This window comes from Epargyreus clarus, unplaced genomic scaffold (genome assembly GCF_041222505.1).
Source record: "Epargyreus clarus isolate Ecla_fem2 unplaced genomic scaffold, WU_Ecla_fem_2.2 ptg000003l, whole genome shotgun sequence".
NCBI classification, from domain to species: domain Eukaryota; kingdom Metazoa; phylum Arthropoda; class Insecta; order Lepidoptera; family Hesperiidae; genus Epargyreus; species Epargyreus clarus.
The window spans coordinates 14866037-14892483 of NW_027332211.1; the positions used below are offsets into that span (position 1 = coordinate 14866037).

General features: G+C 33.5%; 1 protein-coding gene across 1 annotated transcript in view; it reads left to right on the forward strand.

The window, feature by feature from the left end:
- Window positions 1-257: 257 nt before the first annotated feature.
- The window catches only part of Drl-2 (tyrosine-protein kinase derailed 2), a 56740-nt gene continuing 30550 nt past the window's right edge, over window positions 258-26447 (forward strand). The window contains exons 1-2 of the mRNA XM_073090447.1: window positions 258-360; window positions 554-778. Coding sequence (XP_072946548.1) covers window positions 670-778 — 109 coding nt within the window. The 5' untranslated portion in view covers window positions 258-360; window positions 554-669. The remainder of the gene's footprint in view (window positions 361-553; window positions 779-26447) is intronic.

Consider the following 26447-nt stretch of genomic DNA (forward strand, 5'->3'; position numbering starts at 1 on the left):
TTTATAAATCCAAACCAAGCTCACCCGAATGTAGAATTATTTATAGTTGACGCTAGTAACGACCACGGAACAAGCAATATATCAAAAACGTCAACGCTACTCTGGCTGTTATCTCCCCATCTTAAAAGGGATAAAATCGCTTGTCCCAATATGACACCCGAACACCTTGGTGCAAAAGTGGCACGAGAGGGTTAGTGTTAAGTGCGCATGTCAGCAACTAACTTGTTGGCTTGTAGTACCCGAACGTAGCAGTGCGACGCGGTGTCGCGGACGCTCTACGCGTATCCCGCTGTGACTACGTTCGAAATTCGAAATTCGAAAGCCCGCGCATTCGAACTAGTTTTTTTTTATTATTTAAAAGTAAGCACCGTGTTTTTTTGTGTATTCGTTGTTTGTTTTATGTGATTAAATAGTTGTTTTATAAGTTATGTGTTCTGTTTTTTAAATTAATAATTTACTTTTATTTTTAACAATATTTTTATGATTTATTTTTTACAAATTTATTCAATCATTTTTTTTTAATTTTGCGTTGTTATTCTATTTATTTTATAAGGGCTGTTTACGAAGATTATCTTTATAATGGATACGACATAATTGGAGGGAACAATCGAAGAGTGTTAAAATGTCAAAGGTGAAATTGAAATGATTGAACAGTGAAATATTTTTGCAATGGCGTCCAAGAGACTCGTTATCGCCTGGGCAGTCTGGCTCGCGTTGCCATTGGCAACGGGCCATCTCAACGTGCTTATCAGTCAAGCTGAAGTTATGAAGTTACTAGGTACGTTACTTATTACTCTTAATGCTAACGAATTAATCTGATATCATATTTGATGATATTATATTTCACGGTGGAAGTATGAGAGCTAATGTATTGTAATATTTCCTTCCAAATTTGAATGTTATTAAATAGTCAATATTGACCGGCTGCGATGGCTGCATGCCAGTTGTATTTGTATGAATACATTAAATATGACGGAGAATCTGGCTGTGACTTTAAATAACTGCCATTTTATGAGCTCACTGCATGGCTACGTCTGCATGCGTTTTGTGATTTTTATAATATAAGTACATAATATATTTGCACTATGTAGTTTCTTCTACGCAGTTATTACTACGAGTTATGTACTCATTCACACACAAATATCCAGTAAAATATGAAACAACTGTCTATTTTTATATGGACTTTTAAAGGAACTTAGATAATTTCGTCCATACATGATCCTTTGGAGAATGAATAGGCCTCCCCTATTCCGCAGTACTTAGACTAGACCTATGCTTTTTGGATTCAGCGACCCTTTTTTATTAGGTTGTGCATGCAAGTAGAAAATAATTGACATAGAGATAAGTTTTTCTTTATGAAATTTAAGTGGGACTCTGTGGCAAGCTGAAAGATAAGGAATCATCATAGACAAAGGACGTATATAATGAAGATTGAAGTCCTCCTTTAGATCATTCACAGGTGCTGTTCAAGTTGCAACGTCTATATACCATTATCTCACGGTACCAGCTATTTTAAGACAAATATACGCATAGTTAGGTATAGCAGTTGTGCCGCAGTCAATATTCAAAGGGGTTCGGTTTGAATTTCTACGAAGTACTTAGTACATGATTGTTTTAGATTTCGCTGATAACCTGCCTAAACCCAAGATGAAGGAAATTTTGAGAATAACTTTATTGAAAGTGTGGGATTTCACGAACTTGAGCCCAATATTACATAGAAGCCCGACTGAAATATTAGAAATAAAACAAACAATTTACGTATATGTACGAATACTTTGAGTAGGCATACGTTATACATAATTTTGTATACATATTGTTCGTATGGAGTAATTCATAATAACGCTTTATATTAACACTAATAATAGCTATCCAAGAGTTACTTACCTATTTGTATACTATGAATATTCATAAATAACATACTTAAAAAAGCAGTGATAGCCTAGTGGTTAAGAAACGGGGCCTCTCGATCGAGGGGTCCGAGGTTCAAATCCCAGGCACGCACCTCTGACCAGCACGGTGGACTATGGCCTAATCCTTCTCATTCTGAGAGGAGACCCGTGCCCAGCAGTGGGACAGTAAGGGGTTGATGATGAACATACTTCGGCGCAGAGGGTCCCGGATTCGATTTCCGGCGAGAAAATGTTTATGTCAAACGAACATGTATGACACAGGTCTGAGTATGGCGACTTCCTCTCGTCATAATAACCGATTACACAGATCAATATTGCTTATGAAATAAAAGGAAAATATGTTTTTGTAAACATCATAATATCAATTATGTATTTATATTAAGATTAAAATAACATGAGCAGATGCTATTTAAAATGTAAGATTAAGATATTATTATTATAATTATTTTAAAATGATTTTCCTATTTTAAGCAAGTAAGTATAAGTAAATTTTGTATTACTATTATTTCTCTAAATATCAAGAATAACAGTCACTCGAAATAAAAAAAATCACCACGAATTCATCGAGAAAAGCCGAAAGAGTTACCTACTTCTTTTGTTCTACAAAGATTGTCAGCCAAAATATGTTTTGAAAGACGCATTGTGGACCATTATTTTCTCCCCTCGCGATGACAAAGATTTAATAAAGCTAAGTCTACCATACTGGTCAAATCGGGAGTGGCTCTACACGCTATTAGGAACATTTTTCGCGAGGTTTAAGTTGTTAAAGCAAGTGCCTAATAATAACAAATTATATTTTATACATTTCTAATACGGTTATGAGTTACACACAATATCTTTATAGAATATTTCGTGTATCATATTTTTAAACTATACAAGAAGTAAAATCCGGTTTTTAATGTCAACCTGTAAATTGTGTAACCGTTACAGGAAAATCAAAGTTATATATTGTAACTCGGGTTCTTTTCACACCTATCACAGGCGACATGCTCTCGCCAGGTACACTTGGATATGCTTTTCTGTTTCGCTTTGTATCCCAACTGTTGTACCTAAGACCCTATAATACATTTTATAATATACTTAACTGTGAGAGCAAATAAATGATTATTTTATTATTTTTTTTTATTAAGTATATACTGACAAAACTTCTTATGATAAAAATATCAATTCGTTTATATATTTTTACCAGCGTCAAGCTCAATGTACTTACGCTCCCATAATCCCTATTCTCGTGTGCCTTCCAAATAAATAACATTCGGTCTCATAAAATACCCATTTGTTATATTTACACACGTCACTTCTTCGACACTATCGAAACACTTCCAATACAATACCGACGCCTCGACATTGACGTCATCCCCCGTTTCCGAAGATCAAAAAAATGTAATTATCTACCCCCGATCTACCCTCAACAATTTATATTTGTTCTACAAATTCGACGTATTTCGTATACGCAATCGGGTATAACTCCAATGTTCGATACGGCACGATATTGACTCTGGTTGTAGGAAAATTCACGTGTACAAAATAAATAACATTTTGTTGCAGGAAATGCAAATATATTTAAAATACCTGAATCATTAAAACAATAAATACAACGTTACTACCAGCTATATTAAATAAATTTGAAAACGTTTTAAACTCGCTTAACTATAAATAATTTAAAAGCATTCTACCGTGTATACAAGTAAAACTACATACGAGTAAATCAACCGGTATAAAAAGCTTCAAAGTTTTATAAAATAATTATTCCGTCCTTAGTTGTTGTACAAAACTTTTCCAGCGCGATGTGATGAAATAATAATTATGATTTATATCGTAAAACATGATTGTAGAACATGTTACATGAATAAATCATGTTATGAACGATATAACCGCTTTAAATACAAGACAGAGATTTAAATAGTATTAGGCAGTTTTACCAATGCGGTTGTCGTGTCGCTCGTGGCAATGGAAACAAAACTATACGCGTCTCCAGTAGTTTATTACTTTAGGGAGGCCACGACATCACTGTATTCGAATTGGGATCTAGTTAGAGATAAAAGGAACTTGCCATCCCGCAATGCATACTGAGCACTGAGCACCGCCATTCTCATAAAACAAGCTGTCATAGAGAAAATGAGATGTAGAAATAAAATGCTCACATGAGTATTATATGCGCACTATCTTCTGTAAATATGCAAAGTAGAAGCTTTTCTATATGTGAAAGTTTTAAAAGAAGTTACGTTTTTATGAGCAATAGATATCTATTTTATTATATCCGGTTTTTACAGAAGAATAGGAGAGGAAAAAGTTTTAAGTTTTCGGAGTACTTTTGAAATATAAAATGATTTTCGTGCATTTTATCTCCATCTTCCGCATTTATTTATTGTAAAGTAAAATTTTACAGTAAAAATAAAATTCTACTCTACATTTCTCTGAGAACTGTGCGTGAACGTCGCATTATTCTAACGTTGTAGCGTTATTTGAGTGTATTCTAAGCTTAAAGTAAGGTAATATAAAGTAGTTAAAGGCAATATAAAGCAAACATTCAGAGGACTATCATTACAATATCAATAGCTCGGAGGAAAATATACAATCGTGTGACCGAAGTTCATATTCGTATAATTACGAAATCTTTGATGGCGTTCGGTCACTCACAGAAATGCAATTCAATTTAATCCAATGTTCCACCTTGTTTGTTTAACCCTAAGAATACAAAACAAAACAAATAGAGCAAATAGAAGTCATTTTTAAAATCACCTGTGTAATAACATTATGGAACAAAAGCATGCATTCAACCCGCACTTGCAAGAGTTGGCACCCCACGCTGCCGCGGCGCGATAAGACGAATTGTTATTTGAACTGCCATTAATCCAGCGGTAGACAGATGTCGCTAGAGTCTATTATTTTTGACACATTGATTGTCGCTTGTTTGTACAAACGATGATTTATATACCAGAATGCTTATTGACTTGTTAGAAATTTAACGATTTAGGGTCATTTATACTTTGTCCCTGTAATCTAAAGACTAAGAATAGAACTTTGGTATTGGCAACTAAAAGAGGGTTTCTGGGGTTGCGGGTGGCAAGAGTCCAGTGGCCCTGGGAAGGGCGGCACGACGTCGAAATACTCGAAGGTGTGGTGAGCGTATTTGTCCACTTGTGCAGGGTTCCTATAAAGACAAGGCGCTCGGAGAATTCCGGTTGTGTTCCATTGGATATCCAAGAGTGCAAGTAGTGCTAAGGACGGCTGTCGGGGAAGTTTTATTGGGGAAAAAATCCCACATAACCCGGTATCATTCCGACGGCACCTTGTACCTTTTAAAGGTTTCCTCCTTCGTCAACAAAAAAGATGAATTTAACATTCTGACTACATTTTATAATAAAAAAAACCACAAAAGGTTACAAACGTATATAATACAAAAAAAACAACTTGTTGCTACCATTCAATGACTAAGACGTGAACAAACTACATTACGCATCCCTATGGTGAAAGCCTTATTGGGGGTAATATCAATAAAGTTAAGCGGCATGACGCACTATGTGGTTTGACCCGCCTACGATGCTTATTCGGTGAGTATTACAACCAACACATTTCCGTTTTAGTTTCTTATATTTTGTAACGGAACACTGAAAATGTCTATTCCCATTGGCATTAATAGTACTAGTTATTCACTGTTATTTACCTTTTTAGATATCTGACTATAGCCTAGTTCTCGACTTCTTCTACTTTAAGTTGAATACATTAATTAATGTTTAGAAGAGGGCTCGGTTTAAATCAATTTTGTATCTGCTCTTAAAAATGTAAGTGTGTGAGTGATGTATTTGAATAAGTTTAATCTTTGTATCAATCACCCATATCAAAATATAACGGAACTATTTCTAAATATCAATTTGGAAAAAGCGTATTAATTAAAAAAAAAAACAAATAACAATTAGGTTAAATATGATGCACAACTATGCTTGTACTGATTCCGAACTATCTATCTAAAATCAATAACAGCACGACTATACATTATGAAACATGTTTGCGTTTCCATGCATCATAAATCGAACTATTTTTCAACAAAAGACCATCAGTAGTGACAGTATCGTGCTTTTATTTAGCCGATATAAACGTCATTACGAGATCCATTAGGACTCGATAACATGCGGTACAATTTTAATAGATCGCTTTTGCTCAAATATTTATACGGATAAAGTGTTATATGTGATGTCGAGGCATTATGTGGATGGTACATTAGTAATATGATCATGGCACTATGCAATGGATTTTAGTAGAACGTAATGTTTTATGTGAAACGCGTATAGCCCCGCGGCTGGTGTCAATCGTATCTAATGCTAAACTAGCAATATTGAATTTGGTTCGGAGGTAGGTAGCTGTACATACCGTGATTTGAATGTATTTCACGGCTTTCGGACAGCATGTTACGCTAACGTAACATTTAGTATTTAAAAGAAAAATTAATTAATTTTGGAAGATTGAGAAAACTCGTTCCTGAGAAATACGGCCGCCACACCTATACACCGTAACAGTTATGAGGCGATTATTTTACATACTCCTTAGGAATGGACACGCGTCTTTGATTGGTTCCCGGTAAAACTTATATACAATGTATGTACTAATATGGAGTTAATATATCCATGGGTAGGATTGACTACCTTCAGGCTTACTGTATACTTGATGCACTTCAATCTTACTTATAACAAAAACATAATAATATTAAATCGCGAGGAAAACTGCATACAAGAGAATTTTTTAATTATACTGTAAAACTAAAATTATACTATACATGAGCTTACATTCTTGACTATACGACAATAGTACACACCTAAACTCACTGTCCTGTTTTTCATAATTGAATGCAAATAAACTGCCATTAGCATATTATTATACAGTCGCTGATATACCGCATCCCATATGAAACTTCCACCGTGTAAACATATAAACGCACCCATATAGGTGCGATCATAACTATACGATGGAACGCTAATGTCGTCCATTTGGTACGCGTCGGGTTACCTTTTAATTGGACCGGGCATGACATTTTTCAGTGGGTTCCGTACCTCGCCATATATCACGGTATGATGGAGTGGGTGCGTAGTCGATACAAATTGCTTTAACTTGTGCTTACTTAATTAATAGGTTAGTGCGTAACGTCTCATGTTTTGAAAGGCGAGTGTCGTAACGGGTTGGATGATTTATTTTTGGATTTGACATAAATTGGTTATGGCATGTAGGTATTTGTTTCTCAGTTTAATTAATGGTGTTGTCTAATAATTATGTTGATTCTTATTTAAGTAACACAAATATTAATTACCATAAATGGTAGCATATATCATCAGAGTGTGACCAGATATCAAGTTCGTTTGTTTCTTTAAAAAAAATCATCATTGAGATAAAGTCATAAGTGAACTTACATGATATAAGAGCTTTCCAATATTTTAAAGGTATGCTTGGTTGTAAAGCATATTTAGTTAGCATGACCATTTACATTTCAGTTCTTTCATTGTTAAATAAGACCCGAGAATAAGTTTCTTTAATTTTTTAAATTTGATGGTTTAAATTAACGCTGAAGTATTTTTAAAACCAAAATATTCACGGTTTTATATTCGCTATTAGCTTTGGCAAATATTGTAAGACACATTTACTAAGCAAAGAAAAAAGTATCAGAATTTATATCCGCGACGGCATTTCCCCGCGAAATAGGCCACGAAAATAGCACCGTAACTCTTCATATAATCATTATAATTCGGTCGCGTAGCCGTAATTTATACCTCGACATTACCAGCGAAATAACCGATAATATCTCCCATAGGTCCTTCGTTAGCTACATGCAAAACGTACTCGTACAACTGCCACATTAACCGCTTATCATTTTTGGCTCCAGCCACCTTACGTGCCTCGGGAGTCATTTGATTTGACATTACGAGTTATCACCGGTTTCCGATGTTTTAACGTCGATTGCTCGTTGCGGAGCATTTTGTTCAAAATTATGTTTTTTACGTACGAATCCGACTTTTTTCTTTTGCTGAGCTTTAATCGAGTGTTACTACAACATAAACATTTTACGATAATTTAGTCTAGACTTTTAATTAATAAAATTGTTATGATATTATTTACAGTAACGTTGCTACCTGTAAAAATACGCTTTTCGTATGATTGATGATCCATTGCTTGACATGGGCCTTTTCGCAATCGAACCGCCCAGCCAGCGACCCCGGGAAGGACGGCGGTATGTGTGGTCGCATACCGTCGTACGCACCAGACGGTGTGGCGAGCGCCAAGCTCGCCTGGGCGGAGCCCGACGGGGCAACGCGCTAACGCTCCGGTTGCGTTCCTTTGGAGATCCCGGAGCCCTCTACGCAGCGCCGAGGACGGCCACCGGGGGGGTTTTAGTGCGGTAAGAATCCCACATAACCCTACGTCGCTCCCACGACACCGGGTACCTTTTGAAGGTTTCCCCCTCGTAAACAAAAAAAAAAAGGGCCTTTTCGCAAAATGGGAGGCCGCATTGACCAAGTATTGGTAGACTTTTCACACTATTGTCATTTTTTTTAAGAACTATCAGGCGCACAATTGACCACGATCACAGACCTATATCTACAGACCTGTATTTGTTGGGTACAAATACAGGTCTGTGGCCACGATGTTCTTTCACTATTAAAGCAAGTGTTAGTTGATTTCTAGTACGCACATAATAGAAAAATCTGAGGTACGTACTTGGAATTTAAAATGATCACCAGATTGAGCCGAATTTCAAATCACTAGAATTAATTCAACAACGCAACGCAACGCAATGAAGCAACGAGCGACGCAAAATACTCTTTGCTTGTGTTTATGCAAATGTACATTTTGAATAAAGTAGCATCAGTCATTCGAATATGTCTGTATCGATGTTGAATGAATATGTTTCTATTGATATAGGTATACACAATTATTTATAATTATTTAAAAACAAGATATCAACGGTATAAAAACTACGTGATGGATCCTTTTTTAAATAGATCAAATGATGTGGCTATACTGACAAATGTAACGAAAATAAGTATAGGAATCAATTATAATGTAATTTTATGTGTAGGAGAATTCAAACATTTTACAATACGAAGCGAAATACCCTTTGTACTGGTTAGACCCTTATTATACAGATCCTTTATACACAGCTTACATAAACCGTACAAGGTCCACTGTACAGCATCTGTGCCGCAGCACCGTTTGTCAGCCCCTGACAATTACAACGCCCAAGATTGTATTTAATGTTACTATATTTGTTTCTTGAGTATTAGATTATTATTAGATTACAGATAGACAAATTTCAGTAAGATACTGAAATCTAAGTTGTATATCTGTAATCTAATATGTATGTACTATAATTCAAATTCAAATTCAAATTCAAATCTCATTTATTCAAAATTGATTCATATAGAATACTTTTTGAAAGTCAACAAACTACCACCGCTTCGGAAGGTATTTCGCTATGGAGAAGAAGCGGCGCAAGAAACTCCATACGTGTGCATATTTGCATCTTTTAAAGAGTAAATAATATACAATTTTACATAGTGGTACATATAATTAATTTTTGATGTTGGAGCTGGAGTTGTCATACCATACGGATTTATCATTTAAGTACTGATTTACATTATAATAAGCTTTTTTACATAAAGTTAATTTTATAGTAGATTTAAACCTTTTCTCGGATAGATCGATAATGTCTTTTGGTATTTTATTGTAGAAACGAATACAGTTCCCCATAAAAGAATTACACACCTTGCTTAATCTAAATTGAGGTATGGCCAATTTATCTTTATTTCTAGTATTATGACTGTGCCTATTATAATTTTTTTCCAAAGAAGAATAATTTTTGCGAGCATATAAGATATTTTCATAAATATATTGACTAGGCACTGTCAAAATATTTATAGATTTAAACAGTTCTCGTAAGGACTCACGGGGGCGAAGACTATAAATGGCTCTAATTGCACGTTTTTGAAGTATAAAAATGACATCTATGCTAGCAGCGTTACCCCACAGCAGAATACCGTAAGACATAATGCTATGAAAATAACTAAAGTAAACAAGCCTAGCGGTTGGTATATCGGTAAGATGTCTTATCTTCTTTACCGCATAGGCTGCCGAACTAAGTCTACTACATAACTTTGCTATCTGAGGGCTCCATTGTAGTTTAGAATCTAAATTTATCCCTAAGAAAACTGTTTCATCTACAAATTCTAAGTGATCATTGTTAAGGGTAACATTCATCGTCAGCTTTTTAACATTAGGCAGAGCAAATCGGACACATTTAGTCTTTTTATTATTTAATACAAGATTGTTTGCGCTAAACCAGTTGTGAATTATGTCAAGTGCTTTATTGACAGCGCTCACGTCGTTAGATTGTCTTTTAACTTTAAATATTAAGGAAGTATCGTCAGCAAACAACACAACCTTTGATAAGTCCTGCATTACATACAGTAGATCATTAATGTATACCAAAAACAAGAATGGCCCCAAAATAGAGCCTTGTGGGACGCCTACTTTAACACCAGAACCTAACGATTTGTGTCCCTTAACCTGAACTCGTTGTACTCTATTATCTAGATAAGACCTAAGCAGTTTTAGAGACGTACCGCGTATACCATAATATTCCAACTTTAACAAGAGAGTTTTATGTTCTACACAATCAAATGCCTTAGAAAGATCACAGAATACACCTATAGTATCCTGCGCATCTTCCCAAGCGTCAAAAATGTTTCGCATTAATTCAACACCCGCATCAACGGTTGATCTACCTTTGGTGAAGCCGAACTGTTTATTATGGAATAAATTATAAAAATTAAAGTGTACTAATAATTGATTAAGTATTAGTTTTTCAAATATTTTACTAAAAACAGGCAAAACAGAAATTGGTCTATAATTGCTAGGATCTTTGTTGTCACCAGACTTAAATAGAGGAATGACCTTACTTTGTTTCATTAGATCAGGAAAGCAACCATGATCTACGCATAAATTAAAATTTTTGGCTAAGTAAGGAGCTATAGTCTCAATAATAAAACTACAAATTTTTATAGACATTCCCCATAAATCCTCAGTAGTTTTAATATTTATATCTTTGAACACTTTAATTACTTCTTTGCTATTAACATGTCTAAATATAAATCTATCACTGCAACTTTTTACATTTTCTTTAAGGAAATTTACAGAAAGAGCAGGCGAAGACTTTAGAAATTGTGTAGTTTTCATGGGAATATTAGTAAAGAAGGATTCAAATTCTTGTGCCACATCCTTATGTGATGTGACAATGCCTTTTTCAGTATTAAGAGTTATATCGTCAGTATACATATTTGACTTACCCGCTTCGGCATTTATTACTTTCCATACTGCCTTTATTTTATTATCGGATGATTTTATTTTGTTATGATAATAATTTGACTTAGCAATTTTGCAAACCCTTTTAAACAATTTAGAGTACCTTCGAACATGCTCGTTAAGCTTGGGGCTAGGACTATTGGCCCTTTCATTATACAAGTCAAAAAGAGTTTCCCGACTTATACGAATACCCTTAGTAGCCCATTCATTGAATTTAAAACCGACTGATTTCTGATATTTTTTAAGTATAAATATTTTTTTAAACTCCGTATTTATTATTTTAAAGAAATTTGAATAAACACTATTGACATTGTTATTATAATTTAAAAATTTTAAACTATTTAATAGCTGCTGGTTAAACTTTTTTAGACGCATTTTTGTTATTAGTCTATATTCCAAAAATACTTTATTTTCTGTGTGATTATTACAGAGAATATGAACACTTTGGCCACTGTGATCCGACTGAATGCAATTTATTATGGACTTATCTATAATATTACAATTACAAAAAATGTTGTCAATACATGTAGCTGAAGATGTTGTCACCCTTGTAGGTTCACAAAAAACATTGTTTAAGTTAAATGATTTAAATAAAGACAATAATTTAGTTGTTAATAAGCTATTGTGCAAGATATTTACATTAAAATCTCCACATATTATAATTAATTTATTACTTTTGGAAATTATGTTTAAAACATCCTCCATAACAGTTTCAAAACAATAATAGTTATCATTACAAGGGGGCCTGTATACGCAAACCACAATATGTTTCTCCAGCTCAACACAAGACAATTCTATAGAACGCTCAACCGAAAGATCCACAATGTCTAAACGTTCTTTAAATTTAATATTATTTCTCAGTAATATTAAGGTACCACCATGAATTGCAGACTTACGGTTGAATGAACTGGCTATAATATAATTTTTATAACGTATAAGCAATTCGTGGTTTCTTAACCAATGTTCAGTTATACACATTATGTCATATTTATATTTTTCTAAAAATAATTCCAGTTCTAATTCTTTACTCGCAAGACCTTGTATATTCTGGTGTAAGATTTTTAATATTCCACTTTTAATTTTATTTTTGCTAGAAATACCTTGTTCAGTACATTTACTTACTATATTTTTATGTGGTATTTCTGTTGTCAGTATATTTAATTTAAAAAATGATTGTTAGTAATACTACTAACATCAGTCTGTAAAGAGGACTGCGTTATAGTGTCTATAACTGAATCGTGTATATTAAATGCTACTAATGTAGCAAGTCGTTTTTTCAATTTTTTTGACAGGTACATAGTATCCTGAGTCAAGATAAAATTGTATATAAATTTATTTATGTCAAAATACATAATGTCATTATGACGACATGTCAAATTATAGATATGCATATTATTTTTATAAATTCTATTATTTTGCTCCTTTGTTAAGTTAGAGCAATATGGGAGGGCACATAAAATAAATCTGCACTTGTAGTTACTACTTAATTTTAACAATATATTTATACACCTATTAATGTCCTTATAACTCACCTTAATATGATTTCCTAACATAATAACTATGGTAGTATGCTCATCATAGCAACCTCCAGCTATTTTGTCCATAATATAGTTAAAAGAAGCCTCCGGATAGCACATGTTAATAACCGTTTGCCTCAAACAATTATGTAATAAAGAACCAAATCCTACACCTATTCTATCTGAGAAAATTATTGTTTTTTTGGAAACACTCGGTGTAATTTCAGGTTGTGTGGAGTGTTTAACCATAGCAGTTTTATATTGTGTGGGCTCGGTATTATATGAATTGCAGTATTTGTATTGGAGGTCCTTCAATTTTGTCATTAATTTTTCTATATTTTTTTCAGACTCCAGGTACTTATCACTACATTTTGTAAGTTTATCCTGGAGATCTATAACATTTTGTTTCAATGATACTTCTTTTACTTTATTGGAATAACTTTTTTGAATATTTTTTAATAACTGAACTTTCTTGTGAGCTTTTCTTATGAAAACTTTTAACTTTAAATATTTTTTTACTTTTTTATTAGAATTAAACTTTATACAACGTGCAGATTCATTTACGGCCTGAAACTCCTGACATAAAGAAACTGAATGGCTGGTCTCATATACTTCCTTCTCTTGGTACAACTCAGCCAGTTGTTGATGTGCTTCAAGAAGTTGCTCGTCAAGAATTTTGTTGCGCTCGAGTGCCACTTCCAGTTTAACATGCAGGTCTTCACATGCTTGCATTGCTTTCTTATAATTTTCAATTTCCTCAAGAGACTCATCACATGATTGGCGCAGCAATGCCAATCTGTTGTTAAGAGCCGCATTCTTGGTTTTTAATTTTTTAATCTCAAGCTCTAATTCATTTCTTTCCTCTAACAAGCGGTCACTTAAGGCTTGCGCTTGTTTGAGCTCATCTTGGGTCTTCAGCAACTTCTTCTCCACAACTTCAACAGCAATTTTCCTGGTTGAGATCATGATGCTATTGTTGTATGACCGACCACCTACAATACAGTATCAGAATGTTAATATATTGTATAAGAAAGAAAGTTTATTCTAGTGAGTGTAACCTAACCTATATGCTACACAGTAATAGAATTAAGTAACAGCTTGAAAACTGTTTAAGATAATGAAACAACCTAAATAATTTACTCAACTAAATAAACGGTGCAGTGTTATAAGTGTTATATTTGACTGTGGCTTGTATTTGTCATCAAATTTTGCTTCCACTTATATAGTCAAGCAAAAAGAGGCAAATAGCGGCGCCGAATGTATGAATATAAGTTTGAACATGATCAAAAATATATTTTCAATTGTGGTATGTCTGTTAAAGTTTATGGCTTAGGTTTATGGTTCAGGCGGCTCTGGTGAGAGTTGTATAAAAAAATCTGATCCCCAAAATAAGTCCTTGAAATATAAATCTAAATCCTTTCCAAACTTTATTGTAAAGATATTTCCTCATGTTTAAATTATGTTGTGAATTATGAAAGACAGTTAAAGTATTTGTACTACCGGAATAGACTTTATTGTAGACAAATAACATATTCCTTTTAATGATGTGCACTATTAATTCAATAGTACGTATTAATAATATTCTGCTGGACAAAGTCGCATGGCGGTATGCCGTGTAGAGGGACCGTAGTGGGACCCCGGACATAGTTACTGTATAAATTTTTTTCAAGTAAACCAATATGTTTACGTTATATTAAAGTAAAACGAGTATTTAAAACACACATTGTTTATGTTTTAAACCGAGTGTTTAAGCGCTCGCTTCGACGTCCGAAAATATTTATGCAACAGACCTATTATAATTATTTGCCGCTATTTAATATATATTAAGTAAACTGTTTATGTTTCGTTCAAGATATAAAGACTAAGTGTTCTTGCGTGACAGAGTTATTACTTGTTTACGCACACCGTAAAGTTATTATTATACCTTGTTACTTCATTGTGCCGTTTATAGAACGGTCGACAAAATCGTCACTGCAATATAACCGTAAGTGATTTTTTATGTTCCCTGCCCCCAGGGGCGCTGTGGCTTCGAGTAAACTGTGACGCTGCAGTATTACAGGGGTAGGTTCAATATTATATTAGGTTAAGTAAAAAAGACAAGTGTGCGTCGGAGTAGAGTAGCGAGTGTTCTTATTGGTACAATTTTTTTTTTCCTATTTCAATTTTTATACACTCGTTCGATTTAAAATTTGAAGTGTGCAGGCTTGTGTAATTAGGCTAATATGATAATCCTATCTGAATTTGGCGATTTATTCTTTACCCTTGAGTACTACTCCTTAAAATTGATAGTAAATCCGTCTACCACGATAGACAAAACATTGGATAGATTTAATATTTATTAATAATCGGCGTAAGTTGCAACCCCACATGTGACTGTTAACGCATTAGCACAAAATCTTCACTAGAATATAGAACTTCTGCAGTACCAGTTGTTTAACTAAAGTAGAAGTACCTAGTTTTTTTCTTTGTCGTATTGAGTGTGAGGGCTTATGTTCCTCGCCCGCAACATTCAGCCACCCATAGCTTTACCCCTCTTGTAAGCAGCCTAGTGTACTCGTGCATGGGGCTACCTAAAGATGATTTAATTTGATCAATCAATTGCATGAGTGACCTTCTGTGTTTATTAGTCGTTGTTGACTGATAGTTTCACTTATTTGTAAATGATCACTAGACTTGGAGGTAGAATATTATTAGTACCCTAAGTTCATTATATGATTATTTCAAACTTTTGCGCAAAAATGAAACTCTCATATACTATAAATAATGTCTATATACTTTTATACCAAACTTATTTATATCTGAATAAATAAGCACAATTGTTCAAGAGAAATTTAGTTATACATAAAACAATTCTGATTACTTTGTTGCTCGTCAAACAATAATACTGTGTTCATTAAGATAAATCATTTTCACAGTCAGCGGACGCATAGAACTCTAAAGTTCCAAAGTTAGTTTGTTCTTGCGAAGTTTTTACATTTTGTCCTATTCGTATTTTGTCGAGTATTGTCTTATAGACAGCGATAATAATAATATTTCAGAGGGATAATAAATTTGTTTGCTATTTTAATTATCTCTTTCAAATTTGCTGACTTATGGCATTGGTTTATTTATTCGGTACAAGATTATCTTCTTAATAATTTGGCTGCAATGTTTTACATGTAATTGTTGTGTAGATTTTTTTCCCCATAGAGAGCTATTTTTTTTAAATAATAGAACACAAAAAAATCACCAGAAAATAAACATCAGCGCATTCTTTTTCTTCCACAAAAAAGTGGATATAAGGTCTTGCGATTTATATTAATCCGCTCTTGTTACTCAATAAATCTTTGGTGCAATTGTAAGCGAAAAATTCTTCTGTAACCTATGGTTTATCCGGTCATAGTAGAACAAGTCCAGAACAGAGACGCTAGCACGGACCGGAAGAAAATTATTTACGTAACGTGAAACTTCCTTACGCCACTTGTTGATGCCGCTCGCCGTGAAAATATTCGTTTTATTATGATTTCCTGTTCCAGTTTTGTGATAAAGTATCATCTCTCAAGTTATTTGTGTTTATTTTGATTCTGTTCAGGCAAATCGAATTTGTTGTTGGCTCTCTGCCGGCTATTCTAGAAATGGCAATACTTTTCATGATGTTATCGAAGAATATTTCTGCTGTTGGTTCAAAACTTTATTCATATTTTATTAGAAGGCAGATGACAATAGTTGGTCGCCTGTGATATTTATAGATATTGCTCGTAAAGGGCGTTCTTCTTTAGGTATACAGAAGAAAAAAATCTATTATCTTATAAATTTTTATTTAACATTCAAGCCTAACATTATCAATCAAAATTCGAGGAATGTGTGGCCGCTAAAACTTGGGTTGCTATAATACTACTTAGTTTACTTTATAATTATTGTAGTAAGATAGCAAAAAGGTCTTAACACATTTCTATTTAATAATAATGTTTATTATAATATCATCACCGTAAAAGTAGACCAGCTCGTATTTCTGCGTACCGACAAACATTGGGACGGCGCTAATGTTCGAGAAATAACTTTCTCGATCAACCTTTCTCAAAGATTCGAGGAAAATAGCTTTCGCAATATCTGTTATCGATATTCCATCGGATTTCCGGTTAATTTCTCCATAAAAGGTCGAAGCATCCCTATTTGGAGACAACAATGACATTATTTCAGGGTAAAGTTGATTCTGCACGCACGTACGGTTCGCAACAAGTGGCCTAATAATATCTTCAGAAAATGAAAAGGTTTATTTAGTAACAATATTAGGAGTAATAGTAAGTATTGTGATATGATTTGGACTCCTGATTTTAACCTCCAAATGAATTTTGGAAGTCAAAGTAAGTTATCTCAAGTTTGACTGGCAAATGGTCGGATTAGATAAATTGTTTTAAAATTACCTTATTAGAAATAAAATTTAATTTTGAATGTGTTCATGACTGGCCTGTTACAACTAAATATTTTCGTTTTGGAAATATAAATGTCTTATGGCTACAAGTTCAAAGCTCGTTATAATTGCATTAGCACTTTTATGTCTGCGTTAAAATTTTCATATATTTGGTATACATAAAGTCAAAGATACAGACCGTTCCTATGTAGTCGTTAAAAGAAGTGATGCACGATATCGGGCTTGTTATTACAACGCTTTGACTCTCACTTAAATGGACTGAGAGAACTATTATCTATAGTTAAAACAGACGCTCTTACTTTGGCTCTATTATACAGTCAATTTTCAAAGCAATAACTAAACGCTTTACTTACAGCTCAAAGGCCGCAAATAGGTAGTCTACATCAAAGCTGTATTTATGTCTGGCGGTTTAATTTAATTCGGTAACACGACAACAATTGTAGCGCATTAAGGCGATGTTCCAACACTGTTTTTGCTCGGTCACAAGATTTGACTAATGGCGCTCTTGTCGGGCACACGCGGCCCTTCCCACGGGCTCTTTGTGACGATTCCCGGCGATTTAATGTGGCCACATCGGTTTTCCTCGTAATACGTGCCTTTCAAAACTGTGCGCCGCTCTTTTATTTTTCAGCACGTCAGTCTTGTTTCGTTCCATTTTGCGGTAGCCCGCTTGTGTGGAATGAAGTATTGTTGTGGGGTCAGACTTTGCCTAATATTTGAATATCAAACCTACAAGTCGTTTTGGTTAGTTTCGAAGCTGTTCGTATGATGTTTATTTTTATTATTTGCTTAGAATTGTTGCAGATTTGTATTTTATTATGGAAACGAAAAAATAGACTTAATTTAAGGCAAATTTGCCTACATTACGAGTAGCCGCGTGGGAGGTATTCTATCTAAGCAACTTACTGTTAAGAAGAGAAACCTATAGGTATAAATTATCGAGGAGTTCTTTTGGAACATTAAATTATACTTAAGTAGTCGATTCCAGACGATATAAATATTTAAGAATTGTTGAGTTAAGAGAAAGCGCTTTAATAACCTTTTTATTCTAAAGCTCTAGAGAAATCTCTGCGAAATACATCTACATCCCAAATTCATTTCTTAGAAGAGCTTAATAGAGGATGAAAGCCAAATAATTATTCTGTTAGAGCTCAAACTAACTTACACAAATATTGCTTACACGAGCAATCAGCTAGACGTTTGCAGATTGAAGTTCGGTTATTGAGCACGTTCCATTCTATCCAAGTCATGCTTCTAAATGAGGGATTGTCTGCAGTGTGACCTAGTGCTAGCGCATTGCACAGTAATAATTGAAGATTAAGCACAATACGAGAGATATTGATTTTATGTTGCAGAATCTAATCGTGCGAGTTCAGTTGTTGCTTTTAATTTTATTTGTGTCAATCTTCTCTTTAGGACTTTTCTAGACATAGTATAAATTCTAATGACGTGTGGTTAGGGGGAGAAGTTCGGTCTTCTCTCCCTAACACAGAAGTCAAACCATAAAAATATACTTCACCGTTATTATATATTTAAACATTATAATATCACTAAATTATGCAATGATGTTAATATATGTGAATTAAAAATGTTCCACTTTTCACAACGCTGATAACGCAAAACTAACTCGAACCTACATCTAATTACTTAGCTAAATTAGAATGAATATAAAACAGCTACCAACTGATGAGTCATTTATGAAGAAAAGCGAAATCGGTGCCGTCATGAAATTTCCATAAAATATGCAAAAGAGTGTCGAATACAGGTTCCGACTTGACAGTTTGACAGGTTTCATACATTACACGTAACATGCATGTTACATGTGTTACGTTAATCGCCTACAAATAGCTTGTTAGCGCGATAAGCGGTGTAATTAAATGTGTGACCGTCTTTCTAAGGAAACGGAGCTTAATTTTTTAATGAAGAAATTACGGTTCCAAGAAAAAACACTCTAAGGTAATAAAAATCCCTTGCTATTTAGATTTAAGTCCGAGTGAAATTTAATATAACGTATAAATGTTGGAATATTATTCGTGTACTTTATGTGGACTATGTGGTAAATGGTAATACTTGACTACAATTTTGTCCACTTTCCACGAATCTCCCCCGATTGGATAGGCTTAGAGTACACTGGACAATGTAGCTCCAATGTTATTTGATGAAGGAAAGATTAAATACGTACTAGTGTATAGGACTTTAGGGTCTGATTCCTCCGCTTTTCAGATTTGGTAGTCTTGTACTACAATCATCTTTAGTCTAAGTACAATTCATACTTAAAGCTGAGGTACATAAAAAGCAATGCTCTGCCAAGCGTTGAGCTTTGCAGCAACGCGTTGCAAAGCATGCCCCTACTGAGAGTACTTTTAATTCAACGCCGGAATACGCAGCGTATTACAATTGTAATTATAAGAATTATTCAATATTTAAAATATAAAAATTATTGTGTTGTAACGGGCGACTTGGGCTATTTGGGTGGTACAGCAACGCAACGCATGTGTGCCCTAAAGATGGAATAAAGCTTAACTTCTATTATTTTTATATAAAACAATTACAGGAAATTAAGATAAGAGTCATAGAAATATGAATAATCAATTCCATTAATTTATCAGCCACAAATTCTAACAAGTTTATGCTTATTTTCGCGTAGGTCTAAACAAGAACAAAATAAGGACTCTTTATGAAAACGAGGTCAGGAACAAATTCGAATTTATTGCGGTGATAACTGAACTTCGAAAGGGCGGCATAAATTTCGCGTACTGAGTGTACGTATATTGTAACTTTTACTTCAAAATTTATTTGCCTGGAAAATAACTTTCGAATTTTCGGAAAGTAGATAAAGTTTAATTCTTAATAGATTTAGTGCTAAGTAGTACAAAGTTTATACTTTGTTCTTAAGAATAGCGTCCAGAATATATTATTCTTCTTTAAAATCATACAAAAAACATTGACACGATTTCACCGTTTATTTACCCTTTTTGAAGATCATCGGTAGTATTTTTTGATTGCGGCACGGGTACGTGGCTATATTTTAGTATATTATTTGTTCAACTCGGTATACAATTTATTCAGATCTAATACTTTAGAGTAATAGGGTATGCCGCCAAAGTGATGGTTTCAAAGACAGTAAAGTACTGTGCAAGTTTTAATTCCGTCTTTAGACAGTGCATTTCTCCTATTGTCCGATTTCTATGTTGTGATTTGAAAGTTAATTGCGACTTATTACACAAGTGGATGTAACAGACCAAAATAAAAAAGAAAAGATAAGCCAGCTCTTTTTCCATTTTAAGCTGGATTCGAAGGAAAAGCTCAAGTGTAAGCCAACATTTGTCGCTTGCGTGTTCGCAGCCAAACGAGGAGACAATAAATAGACCTTTATCGCCATTTTAATAAATGCGCGCGGAACTTTCTTAGAATAAATAAGCTAGTAAAAGCAATAAAAGCTTATCTTCGGGAATGCTGGTGCGCATGGAAAGATGGAAAGCCATGCTAGTGCAGGGTAAACTTACGCATATTTGCATGCATGCTTGCATTATTTATACGGTGCTTGCGAAATTATCTACTAGCGCTGTTTATCACGCTGGTCCCGCAACGTGTATATTTTGAGATATTTATAACGCACTTACTTATATTTATTACTTAATTCTACTGTATATGGTTACATTTTCGTAACTTTGGAGCTTATTAAATAGTAAAATTACACGTACGAATTAGAAATTGATGTTAGCAAGACTAAGGGAATGAAATAATATCTGCTCTTACCCAGTTATTATAACAACAACTCTTCTGGAGTCGCATCGCTAGTAATTAGCTAGTAAGCTTGGAATGACCCACCATTGCTTTCGAAACTAGAGTGGTATTATCAGTAATGTTACGTAAATAATGTTAGATAAAAAATACGTGTTTATCTGATAAACTTAATTGTCTACTATGACAGTAATGTCAATATGGTCTATATTGGACTTGTTGAAAGCATATAACATAATTAAGTTTTAATACTGATCATTATTGTACCGTACTGATTTAAATACCTTGATTTAGATCTCATAATTGCACTTACAACACCAACCGCACTAAATAGGCCGTCCACTACACAGAGTAGCGCAAAAGAGCCACATTACAAGCCTAGTAAAGTCGTAATGTCTAGTAATTAGCTCAAATTGGCTCGTTACTGCTAGAGCCAGAATACGTGCATAGGACTTGCTAAATGTACCTACATACGGTCTAAAGTGAATAATACTACGAAAATTACATTTTCAAAGAAAATTACATTCTATAATTTATTGTATGATATTTTCTTGTATTAAAAATATAAATAATGTGTACTTGAGTCATTTTTTCCTTACTTTTATGATGTTGAAATTAAATAATTTCATCGTGATTAAGGTGATGTCATGGGTCAGTGGAATTTAGTAATTTGTTACGTAAGTTTCTTATATATATAATAGAAAGCAATAGAATATTCTATTATATATGATAATGGAATACGGATATAAGATATCATACGAATATAAATTATCCACGTGATTTAACGTCAACAAACGGTCGTAAAATGCCGGTTTATCAAACCCGAACATTATGTATGAGTAGTAATGCTGGGTCAAACTCCAATACATTAGTCCCACTGACTCTTCATGTAGGATCGTAAATCTACGTAAAATTAGGTGATAAAGTAGAATTATAGACCCTGTGGAGTCGTACGATTTAGTAATTAGGTCGTTAAAGCTCATCACCGTTGAAATCAGAGTGCGTTGAAAACGGGTGCTCATTTACGGGCACAGCGCTGTAAAAGCACGTTGCACGTGATCCAAAGCGGCCAAATTTCATATTTAATACTAGCTGACCCGGCAAACGTTGTGTTGCCATATAAAAAAAAACGATAAGGGTGAACAATCCTTATCACTTAGGGGCATGAAAAATAAATAGTAGCCGATTCTCAAACCTACTGAATATGCATATAAAATTTGGTGAAAATCGGAAAAGCCGTTTCGGAGGAGTACGGTAACTAACATAGTGACACGAGAGTTTTATATATAAGATTAGGCTAATGTCATGCCTTATTAAATAGATACACGAAATACTTCATTTAAGCGAGTTGTATTTGTAGCCTACTGTCTTAAAGAGGTTATGTTTTATGATTGCTTGTAAGTTTTTTAATTCGTTTAAAAATAATGCTGTTCGAAATGGGGACGTCTGGAGTTTGGTTAAGGATTAAAGTATTTGGCATTAAAATTCTATAGAAACAGGTCTTACGTATATTAGGTATAATATTTTATTTATGGAAGAACACACAGACTTTGTACTAAACGAAAAACAATGTAACCTGCAATTCTTTGTCATATAAAGTCATCAGTATAATAGCTGTTCCTTTACTTAAACTTTTCTTGACGTCTGTATTTCATAAATAAAATCTTACTTTATTTGATTTCTATAAAAAAGACTAGGTGGTAAAGCGTCGCCAAATCATGAGAACGCCTCATTTGCATCTTTTTGAAATCCCCATTGAGTTGGAGGTATTTGTTACATTACACTTGAACATTACAGTGAAAACCAACGTGCACACCGCATAGTTTAATCCGGTAAAGTAGCTACTCACAGATGCAGTCGAGTAGCAAATATGCTTTAGGTTTTATGCATTGGCCTTAATCACAACTTAGCCTATTTTTATTTCTTACACAATAGAGATTATTGCTTCTATATTTAAGTATTTCAGTCTTAAAAAGATTTAATTTTATTACTTGGGAAACCCTATTACAAGGTTTTCAATTTGAGGCGTACGTATGCTATTTCATATTCTAGCTATCTTCCATTAAAATACCTACAATTATTTTTTTACTAAGAGTTGCCTATACAGGGTTACGGGCAATTCGATACATTCCCTTGGAGGGGTAAAAGTAGAGCTCATTTGCAATAGATTTTGTCATTAAGTACCCTAGCCGATAGTGATTTGTTTTTGAGATATTCAAGTTTTTGTGTTTTATTTCTAAATACCGATTTCAGGCAAACAATAAAATGTTCCTAAGTGAATGTCCTATTTTGATCCTATTTTTGTGCATAATCTTATACCTAACATCGCAACACTTCCTTAAAATAACAATACGCTGTAGTAGTACTCTTAAACTTTACGTTATGGAGGTTAATTTGCTAGGGTTCGATACAACAACCCTTTTTATTTCCACTTCAGAGTGAGTTTGCATAAAAAGGATGTATGGAATGTGTTGTACAAATTATTAAAATAATAGCCCTATTTCACTAGCTTTCCAAAATGGTATAAAACTTTTATCTGCATTGACAATCACAACAATAACACAGTTTAAAGTGTTAACTAGGATAATGTACCTGTGGCAAACAGTAAGAATCTGCGCAGTACCATCTGAATGGCAATGTGTAAGGCGAAAGAAAAAGATGTCCCGGCGTTGCCCCAAAGTTTAACAGTGGCTCCCATTTTGAGCAGGAATTGTAATTTTATGTTTTGAATAAATGATGTTAAGATTCAGCCGATTTTCATTTCTTTCCCATTAAAAAGTTTGCGAATCCAAAAATTACTGATGTTCTGAATATTTGTTTTTAACTAATAACTTTTGTATTAAAATGAATACCATAATATTTCGTAGCAATTTAGTTAGCTAGTGAAATAAGGCTATTATTTTAATAATTTGTACAACACATTCCATACATCCTTTTTATGCAAACTCACTCTGAAGTGGAAATAAAAAGGGTTGTTGTATCGAACCCTAGCAAATTAACCTCCATAACGTAAAGTTTAAGAGTACTACTACAGCGTATTGTTATTTTAAGGAAGTGTTGCGATGTTAGGTATAAGATTATGCACAAAAATAGGATCAAAATAGGACATTCACTTAGGAACATTTTATTTTTTACCTGAAATCGGTATTTAGAAATAAAAACACAAAAACTTGAATATCTCAAAAACAAATCACTATAGGCTAGGGTACTTAATGACAAAATCTATTGCAAATGAGCTCTACTTTTACCCCTCAAAGGGAATGTATCGAATTATCAGTAACCCTGTATATACCTAAAAACCACCTTTGAGTTTTCATTAATGATATTCCGATAGAAGAAATAAAAAAAAAATATCTGATAACATTTTCGAGCAATAGACATAATAAAATTAATACACTTTGCAAAAAAAATAATAAAAAAATACAAGCGACTTCTATGTCACTACAAAGTGCCGACTTCAGAACTATGTACTAAACCAACATTTATTTCAATTATTTTTCACTGTGTAGTAACATAAAAGTCTGTTGTATTTTTTTGTTAAAAATTTCTTTCACGCTCTTTAGTGATGACATACTAACGTTTATATTAATATAATATTTGAATAAAAAAAAAATGAAAAAACTTACAAACGCACTAGTCGCCCCTACAATTTTTGAAAGTTTCCCCCGATTTCTCTGGTCTGCCATCATCATCACCCTAATTTTTAAACCAAATTCTTATAATGAACCACCTTGAAAATATCTTTTTTCCAATAAAAAAAAACATCAAAATCGGTTTATAAACGACGAAGTTATCCGCGAACATACATAAAAAAACATATGTATCGAATTGAGAAACTTCATCATTTTTTGAAGTTGGTTAATAAATAAAGAACTTTAAAAATGTAAAACATTTACTACACACGTCGCCTTTAAAACCCCTATTATTTTGAAACATTGTATGACATTATAAGCCTATAAACATCTACAGAAAGAAAAAAGTATGGGTAATGATGTAGAATGATTTAATCCTCTTTAACGAGTACTATAGAAGCAATATGTCCCACGCGCGATTAACTTTGAAAAAGCTTCTTATAAAAAAATCTATTAATGATAAAAAATATGTTAATGATTCATTATAAAAGGCAATTTACAATTATAACTTATTAATTTATAAACTCACTTTATTTTCAGAATTTCATAGTTTTATATTTTTTTCTAATAATTAAGTGATTATAAATATTTATAATCATGTTGTATTCATATTGTATTCATGTTGTATTCATAGGTATTTGTACAGTAATTGGTAACATATCAAAATTAAAATTCACAACCAAGACAAAATTAAGTTATGAGAGATATTTTATTTCGATAAGTTTCCGATCTTATTTTCTCTGTTTTGTGTGATGTTGATGTACGAAAGAAACCCCTTACCGTCCGGTTGACTGCACATTTGGTACTTCAATTTCAAATAATTGGTCAATTGTGAGTAGACCTCGCGCACCGAGGTTTCCGTGCTACCAAATTTTCTTTTATTTTGGTAATTGTAATTATATCAAACCGAAAAATAACGAATTCTTGTTTGGCGATCCTATATATTTCCAACTTTTTTATTTTTAGAATTTGTTGTTAAAGCGTCTATAATAATTCACACTCTTTAAAAATATTGAGTGTCTATCTTTTACGATTCAAAATATAGAGCCCTATTACAGACCTTATTACCGAGGACAGACAGCGGAGATTTAGTTATAGGGTTCCGTTCTTACCCTTTTGATACGGTACCCTAAAAAAGGTACGACGTACAACTGAAATTTCGCTGTAGAACAAGAGTGAAGCCCTCTCTACGTGCGTCATAAGTAGCGTTCGAGCGTCGCGCTAGCCCTTTGCTTTCTAGGTTATCTCGCCTTCAATACAGCCTTTGTAGTAGATCAGTTACTTATTCCAACGTGACATATTTTTGCGGCAAACAGGCACGACACCTGACACTGAATATGAAAACTATGCTTTGTCCACTTAAGTTTGAATAAGGATGCGCTGCCCCCTTGAAAACTAAGTCAGATTCTTGTAATTTTTTACGAATATGTCGCAACCCTCAATGATAGTTCCGCATAGTGCACATAATAATGAGCCTTATGAGCTCTTTGACGAACTTAACAAAGGAGTGCTAAAATGCAGCTACAGAAAAATTAGACGAGTAAGATGGACTTAGAATTGGTACCGTAAAGTATACACTATTTAATTCTGCTTAGCGTTTAAAAATATAACAATAGGTATCATTGCCATCTTGCTAGTAAAGCAACATCTTATTGGACAATGGTAAAGCAAGAATATATTTGGATATTTTGAAATTTTAAAGCTACTGATTTAGATGAGAATTTTGGAACAACACAACATATTATGAATAATCTAAAATTAACGTATACTGTCATGTTTAAAATGTACTCTTATAACTGATCATTTTCAAAACATTGTCTCATTATTGCCATTTCAGTGTCATTATCGGAAGTTTCCTTTGAAGTGTACAGTCTAACAAAATCGC